Below are 8,452 nucleotides of genomic sequence, written 5' to 3'. Positions count from 1 at the left end.
GCGACGAATCCCCCTCTCCGGAGCCCCGAACGAATTCCAGATCAGCCCTCCCGAGAGAGATTGGGGCTTGGCGGCGGCTCCGTGTCGTCAAACGCGATGAAACTTTCTATCTGATTTTTTCTCCCCAAACATGAATATATGGAGTTGGAGTTGAGATCGGTGGAGGTCCAAGGGGCCCATGAGATAGAGGGGCGCGCCCTACAGGGGGGGGCTGTCTCGTGGACAGGCCCTGGGCCCCCTGGTGTATTTCTTTCGCCCAGAAATTCTTATTAATACCAAAAAGTGCCTCCGTGGATTTTCAGGACGTTCCGAGAACTTTTCTTTTTTACACATAAAACAACATCATGACAGTTCTGCTGAAAACAGCGTCAGTCCGGGTTAGTTTTATTCAAATCATGCAAGTTAGAGTCCAAAACAAGGGCAAAAGTGTTTGGAAAAGTAGATACGTTGGAGACGTATCAAGCGGCATCTTCAATGTCAAAGACCTCTCGCCATACCATGGTGATGAAGCTTTTGATCCGAGGTCGGATCTTTCCCAAGGGGGGGAGATGATGCCGAGCATCCCACGATCATCCCCATGAACGTATCTACAACTCCCACGACACCACTTGGACCAATGACAAGAGCTCGAGCAAAGGCTATCGAAGATAAGGTGAACTCGCTCCTCTCCGAACTACCACTCTCTACACATGAGACATGGCTACTACCTAAAGCGAAAACACTATGCGTGATCAGGTACTTGGAGGAAGGCCGCGGAGCAGCTACATCCAACGGACAAGACGGCGAGGACACCAAGCATGAGGGACAAGAAGAAGAGCTGCCGAAGAAACTCCAGCCATCGGATGACCGGAGAACGTCGGACGTTCGGCGCCTGAAGCCCCTACCAGCCCAAGACACATCCAGCACAAGCTACAGCCACCAGACGACCGGAAGGGACCGGACATCCGACGCCTAGAGATGCCAGTCTGCCAGCCAAGTCCCAGCCCGCGCAATCTACAACGAGCGGACGTCCGTCTAGGACCGGATGACCAGCAACACCTCCCAGCGAGCGGACGTCCGGCTTCCTCCGGACGACCGACATTTCCACACCTGAGCCAAATCTGCGGAAGTCCGAAGCGACCGAACGACCGACGACCGGCCGTCTCCGGACGCCCGGTGCCACTTCAACAGAACCAAAATAGCGGAAGTCCGAACCCTACCGGACGTTCGGTCCCTCGCGAGCCACCGGACGGCCGGTAAAGGCCGGACACCCACTGCCTGTGTGTGCACCGTGTGTTGGGCCGAGACCCGTGTACCCCTTCGCCACTTAGACTATATATACTCTTTCCCCTTCCTCTAGCTAGGATTAGCATTGGTTTAGCTCATTTGTGAGATAGAGCTTTGCTCATCCATCTGGATCTACTCCACCGAGAGAGACCGTTCCCTCTTCGGAGAAGATCCACTTTGGATTCAAGACCCCTTCATGGGAAGACCCCTCAAGACCTCCTCATGGAGATGAACTAGCTACTTGTATCGTCCTTTGTTGGATTTGAATCGTGTATCTCTTTGTGTTTCAAGGATCTAGCACATGTGTAATCGAATATTGTTGATTTGAATGATTCTCTCGTGTTCCCCCTCGTGATTTCTCCTCGTGTTTTTCGTAAGATTCCCTCCAATCGTGAAAGATCGGGCATCTAGGGTTCTACCCTACATCAAGATGCCATGATCACGTTTGTGAATCGTATTTCTCTTGGAATTTCGTCACACCAGCTACACTCTTAACCAGTAGGGTAGCCGTGGGTTAATCGTCTGTTCCAACTATTCAGTCAGTTTTACGTTGATCCTTTTTCCACTCCGTCCTGGTGGGCCTCATGGTAATCAGGAGCCCTTGCTTCCACTTTGTCTCCCTTCACTAAAGACCAACTTTATGCTGACCGAAAGCGAGTGCCAGCATGACACCATGCAGGCCCTGCGAGGGCGAAAAGGCTGTTCATCATCTCATCTCATCTCTCTTCCCCGGGCCTTCTCTTTCACGCCAGTAGTCTTCAGTGCGCAGGGGAAGAAAAGCTCCAATCTAGAGAGAGAGAGACCGGCTGCAGCCTGAACCTCTCCTTTACGCATTCCCACAGCACACGCAGAGATCTGCTCAAAAGATATCGAATTTAGTTCGCACCTGGTACAGAAATTTAGGCAGCGCTACATAAACGACCGCAGGATAATAGTAGAACTAGTGTCTAGTGGTTGTACACATGGTCCCAGCCAAGCCATCAGCTGAGTGCAATCTCATGCAAGTATGCAACGAGCTCAAGAACGCTGGTTTCGTATGTCCAGTGCATATCCAAATAATGGCAGGAATTCCTCCATTCAAAATCTATAAAATGCCCCACAAGATTTTGAGGGAAAAAAAATGAATGCAAGAAACAGAAATATGCATTTTCGGTCTACCCAGGTCCTGATTCTTTTGGATCCCCCCACAAAAAATTGGCGTCCTACAAAATTTCTATGAAAAATCCCACTATCAAGCACAAGAGACGTACGTACAGGCCGCCGTACAGATATAGTATTAAAGTTGGTATATGATCGATCTTCTTAAAGGAATACTCCTACTACGCTTACCATCCTGAAGCATATGCTTCCCACGTCCATGATGCCGCTGAGGGCTCGCAGTCCCAGACACATCTGCATGAACCTGGCAAAACATACGTGGCCTCGTAGAAAAGGAAGGAGCATATCGCGCCACGGGACGGGGATCGAATAACATAATGAGGGGCATTAGCATGTGTGTCCCCTTATATCGAGTGATCCCATATTCAATTCCACGAGATACCACCGGCTCGGCTCGCTCATGTGCCTGGACCTGGAGGAAACCAAACCTGCCTGCACTGCATTATCACAAAGATCGGGCAGGTGAGCTGCATGATTGAGCCATGGGAAATTAACAACCTAAGCTGCGTAGCTCCCTCCTCGTGGCCGGGTTTAAATATGCTACACTTGGGCACAACTCGCAACCAACCAGTGCATGCATGCATCTTGCGGATGGGTACCAGTGCACTAGTGATTGTGATCCAGTCAGTTTTGCCATTGTTCATCTAATAAAATGGGTGCTCCCTCCTTTCCCGGTATAAACGACAGTTTGGAAAAGTCCCGGATACAATGGGCTTTCTCCTCCTTCACGATTCAAATCCTGACGCTATTTGCCCCAAATCACTCCTTCCCGTTTTAATTTTTTCTTCTCCTCCCATCTCTTATTTTTCCCACCAATTTTCTCTAAAAAAAACGCCTCAACAACTGCACGTATTGGAGCATGTACAGTGGTTAGATAATCCGGTATTTTTTATGTATCCATGTCATGTAGGCAATAAAGGCATCTCCAACACGGATCACCAAACGGATCTTTGGACATGTCCGCGGACAGCCCGACCCTCCAACAGTATCTCTCATTTCCAGACCGCAGGTGACTGACAACAGGCTAGGTAGACGAAGAGGAGAAAACGTTGAGAGGGAGACGGGGGTCATGAGACCGTCGCCGCCCATGCCAATGATCCATCGTTGGATGTTGTTGTTTAGCTCCGCCAACCAAACCAAAGATTGATGACTCATAGGAAACCCTAATTCCTCTCATGATCTTTTCGCCCCTCTGCATAAAGAGATGTGGCGTCTTGGTTCGGCATCGCAATGTTGTCCCAGCTGGATGTACGTGGTCTCTCCGTGATGTTCTCACCAAAAATATTTATGCGATTTTGTCCACATTCCTTCACTCTTTATTCTCATTTGATGTGCGTGGAAGACAATAACCTCCAAAGAGCGGAGCGTGGTAGAACAGAGGGGGTGCGCGTTACCAGGATTGTTTTCAGGGATTTGTGCGATTTGGTTAGCCACACCCACACGGTACAAAGGAAAAGTGGGGAGTCCAACACTAAGCTAATTAAAAAGTACCCTCTTACTGCCTTGCAGCCACAATGTAGAATGAGCATGCTTGGTTTAATGCCAAATTTGTTATGCTAATGTTTGCCATCTGCCAAATATTGGCTACTAATTGGTGGTTTCCAATTAAATGGTCTTGCCAACATCACATAAAGTTGCCAATTTTTGGCAAGTCTTAGCTTTGCCAATTTTTGGTAGCAACCCAAGCATGCCCATTGTTTAGGTATCGACACGGTTTCCAAGTCATTTTGACCGCCCATTTCACAATACTGATATGTTCTTCAGTAGAGAAAGAAACTCATAAACCATCCATTCAACTTTTGCAAATTAGGAGCGATTACTAGGATGCAGTTGCAAAACTAGTACTCCCTCCGATTCAAAATAAGTGTCATGGTTTTAGTTCCAAAATAAGTGTAGTTCAATTTGAACTAATACCACGACACTTATTTTGAGTCGGAGGGAGTAGGATTTATGGGTATCTTGACAAGATTCCATAACTAAATGACCAACTTGGAGCTAAACATGCGTTCTTGATACTCCAAGAGATGCTAAGCATAGAGTTAGGAGTAGTTTAATCAAAGTATATGTGTGCCGTGAAGTGGAGTACTAGTATATACATAAAACAATTTTTGCAGTACATGTAGCTAGTCATCTTTACTGCGTATCTTTATCTGAATGCATGCGCAGAGAAAACAATATCAGAACAGTTTTTAGGGATTAGTAGGAAACAGGATGAACTACAAGGATCAAGGGATCTTACAGAGTAGTGGGGATAGAATTGGGGTCAAAAATCTGTATCATCTCATTCATGAGCTTGTTGGAAATTGGAGAAGAGACAAGAGAGGATCTGTGCGCAGGTCCAATCTTGATCCTATTTCCAATTCCAGTGTTAGAATATTTTGGCGTTTGGGAACTTGGAGCTCTCCAGCTGCATAGAGCAGCAGGCAGGACGAAAAAAATGCCATGGCCACGTGAGATTACAACCAAGTACTGTGAATAGCAATAAAAATAAAATCATATAAATAATCAACTTTGAAGAATAAATAGAATAATAAGAGGTCTAGTGTTAGGAATTAAGAAGCAACTGATGCAACGAAAGGAGCGATTAATAATGAGATCCGTTAAATCACCGTTATGATTTGATTCTGGACAGGACTTGCTGACATAACAACGCCCCCTCTTGGTCCCTGCGGTTTCTCCAAAGGCTGACAAACTGAATAACAACGTTAGTTAACATAATCACATGCATTAGTGAGCACGCACACAATGAATCTGGCCATGTAATCACATTCAAAACCATGTGATGGAATGCCTGTCTCCAAAGGAGCAAGCAGAGCGACATCGATGGTTTTATCCCTTATAGTTTACGGAATCTGATACAGATCTGCCCTTAAAGTTATAACAAAACAGATCATATTAATGCTCTGTGCTCCAATCCTGCAACAGCAAGAGGTGCTCCCCATATGCCTAATGCATGATAAAGAAGCACTAATCTCCAAAGGACATCATCTAACACAAGGAGCAGAGTAGTGGCCAGTCGCTTTACCCCCACGCAAGCTGCCACTGTGCCCTGACCAGACCAGGGCAGGTTGTCCTGCGAAGGTTTGAATAGAAATAATGTAGTAGCATCTGTATCTTACAGCCACTACTCTCAATTCAATTCATGGTGTGAGACTGTGAGTCCAACCAAAACCAGCTTGGTTACTTTGCTTGGAAGAGCTTGTCCTCTTAACAGGTGGTCAGCCATGTCATTCAATGAGACAGGTCTGACAAGCCCTTGATTGTGTTGAATCTGATATCAAGAAAATAGCTGGGGCTAGCGTACTCCATAGTGAATGATAATAAGAACACACAGCCCATACACCTCAGATGTCACATCTCAAAAGACCCCTACTGCCCTGAACAAGTTATTGCCTACCAGCTATCCCAAGTGGACAACAGGTATAAGAACTAGGACCAATCTATCGGTCCCTAGGGAACCTCCGTGTCTACACAAGTTACAAATGGCATGGACTCTTATTGGAAATTGCATTTCTGAATATGCCAGGACTTTCTTGCACTCCCAAGGTCAGATAGAAATTGGAAGTCCAACACAGCACTGCAGTACCAGAAACCTGGACCTCTATAGGTAGGTTAAAATGAGGAGTTAAGGACAGTGGCCATACTTACATCACACTGCATAGGCCCCAACTACCCAGGCACATGGAAAGCAATGGTGGGGCCTACCCCACTGCACCCCCTGGATGGCTGTGATTAGGCCACAATGGCCAGGCACCAACTTTTAAGTACCACCACCTGATCATTCCTCATCAGCTACACTAGAACTATATATTCCAACCTTAGCACCTTTGAAGCCTTTCACTTTGATTCTTCTTGTCTACCTAGGTTAAAATACTAGTACTACCCAGATCAAATGCACCAGGTCCTCCTTACGTAAATACCAATACGTTATGTGTAGACACTAGCTAGACACCTCCAAGCTGTGTAAAGTTCTCCTTGGGAGGCTATAAATGCCTAGCTATGACATATGCATGCTTCTCTACACAACACACACCACCATCCTGCCTCTCCCCTCCTCTCTTCTCTTCTCTCCACTGCCCGTTGCCATAGACAAGAACCTCTAGGTAGCTTACCTCCAGAGCAGCAATGGCCATGCACCCTCTCTCTCAGGGGCACCCACAGGCCTGGCCATGGGGGGTAGCCATGTACACGAACCTACACTACCACCACCAGTACGAGAGGGAGCACCTGTTCGAGAAACCCTTGACGCCCAGTGATGTGGGCAAGCTCAACAGGCTGGTGATTCCCAAGCAGCACGCGGAGAGGTACTTCCCCCTGAACGGCGGCGACTCCCCCGGCGAGAAGGACCTGCTCCTGTCTTTCGAGGATGAGGCTGGCAAGCCGTGGCGGTTCCGGTACTCGTACTGGACGAGCAGCCAGAGCTACGTGCTCACCAAGGGCTGGAGCAGGTACGTCAAGGAGAAGCAGCTCGACGCCGGAGACATCGTGCACTTCGAGAGGGTGCGCGGCCTTGGCACAGGCGACCGGCTCTTCATCGGCTGCAGGCGTCGTGGCGAGAGCGCGCCATCACCTGTACGTGTACCTCCGCCCACTCTGAACGCCGGGGAGCAACGGCCTTGGAGCCCGATGTGTTACAGCACGTCAGGATCATACCCTACCAGCCCTGCCAATTCCTACGCCTATCGCCGCTCGGTGGAGCAAGATCACAGCGACATGCTGCATGCAGGTATGCAGCAATCAAGAACAAAGCACTTGAAAACATGCAACATATCTTAGATGCATGTGCTGAAAATTACCTATCTCTTACACCATTCTCCGGTGAATTCTTGCAGGCGAGTCGCAGAGAGAGGCAGACGCCAAGAGCAGCACGGCATCGGCGCCGCCGTCGAGACGTCTCCGGCTGTTCGGCGTCAACCTCGACTGCGGTCCGGAGCCAGAGGCAGAGGCAATAACGCCAATGTACGGCTACACCCACCAGAGCCCCTACGCTGCAGTGGCCACGGTGCCAAGTTACTGGTGAGTACTGCAAAAACATCACCAAGTTCAATTGCATTCATATACATCTAGTAGATATTCAGTAGGACATATAACCAAATTTCTCAAAAGAAAAAATTAAAAAAAAAATTCCACAACAGGGGCAGTTCATAAAGATGATGAGGTCTGAAGCCATTCTTGAGGATCCTGACAACCAGCAGTGAAACTAGTTTCTACCAGCCTACTAGGCTACCCTGGACTAAGTGACAGGCTTGAATTGACCCTTTCAAGGAAAAGGAAAAGGAAGAGGAAGTGGAAGATCCCTTGTTTCCCGGGCAATCTTCCTTCCATCCCCAGAGTACCCTTTCTTCTATGTTTTCTTTCTTCTTGTCTTCCAGAAACCCTACTCGATCACAGTACGGGGCCCTTAGCAGGTGGCAGGTTTCAGGAAACATCAGGTTGAAAAGGAGAGCGAGTGAGAGAGAGAGAGGGATGGTGACCCACATGAAAAACAAAAGAAAATGCTTAGCAAGCATGTATGTATGTGTCATCTGTATGTAGTGGGTCCAAGAACAAGCTATGAAGTTGATGTATCCTCTCCAGCCTCCTGAAGAAACAAAGTAATATCCCCAATGGGGATTTTATTCTCTCCCTTCTCTACAGTCTCGCCTCCTCCAGTACTGGTGCTCTACACCTCACGCAATCAATTCGTTTAATGTTTTCAAGTCAAATTCAATGCATTCACCCTAACTTCTCAAAAAATTCAATGCATTCACCTTACCTTCTCAAAAAATTCAATGCATTCGTTCACCTAAGGAACGATTTAATAACTATCTTTGTAGCTCCAGAATGTTTCAGTTTATGTTAAGCAATGAGTGAGTGTACGCGCAATGCAATATGAGGAGTATATGCAATGCAGTTCCCACCGTCTCTAAACAATACGGAGGGTAGTGTGATGGCCAAGATTGATACTGATGTGCCACAAGTGATGCCGACACCTGGGGATGTCCATGCCCTGATCTTTTACTATTCTATTAATAGCCGGTCTCCACCT

The 8,452-nt window shown here is 47.6% G+C and overlaps 1 protein-coding gene and 1 long non-coding RNA gene across 2 annotated transcripts; one reads left to right on the top strand and one right to left on the bottom strand.

Moving 5' to 3' along the window:
* Positions 1-1,655: 1,655 nt before the first annotated feature.
* On the bottom strand, positions 1,656-5,981 carry LOC123111136 (uncharacterized). The gene is made up of 3 exons (XR_006454143.1): positions 5,034-5,981; positions 4,664-4,893; positions 1,656-2,121 (listed from the first exon to the last, which is right to left on the bottom strand). It is a non-coding gene; the product is annotated as an uncharacterized lncRNA (long non-coding RNA).
* Positions 5,982-6,492: 511 nt separating this feature from the next.
* Positions 6,493-8,050, top strand: LOC123111135 (B3 domain-containing protein Os11g0156000). The gene is made up of 3 exons (XM_044531826.1): positions 6,493-7,150; positions 7,257-7,440; positions 7,560-8,050. The coding sequence occupies exons 1-3, from the start codon at positions 6,550-6,552 to the stop codon at positions 7,570-7,572; spliced, it is 798 nt and encodes a 265-aa protein (XP_044387761.1). The 5' UTR covers positions 6,493-6,549; the 3' UTR covers positions 7,573-8,050.
* Positions 8,051-8,452: the final 402 nt, after the last annotated feature.

This window comes from Triticum aestivum, chromosome 5B (genome assembly GCF_018294505.1).
Source record: "Triticum aestivum cultivar Chinese Spring chromosome 5B, IWGSC CS RefSeq v2.1, whole genome shotgun sequence".
Classification (NCBI taxonomy): Eukaryota; Viridiplantae; Streptophyta; class Magnoliopsida; order Poales; family Poaceae; genus Triticum; species Triticum aestivum.
This window is presented reverse-complemented; position numbering and strand designations above follow the sequence as displayed.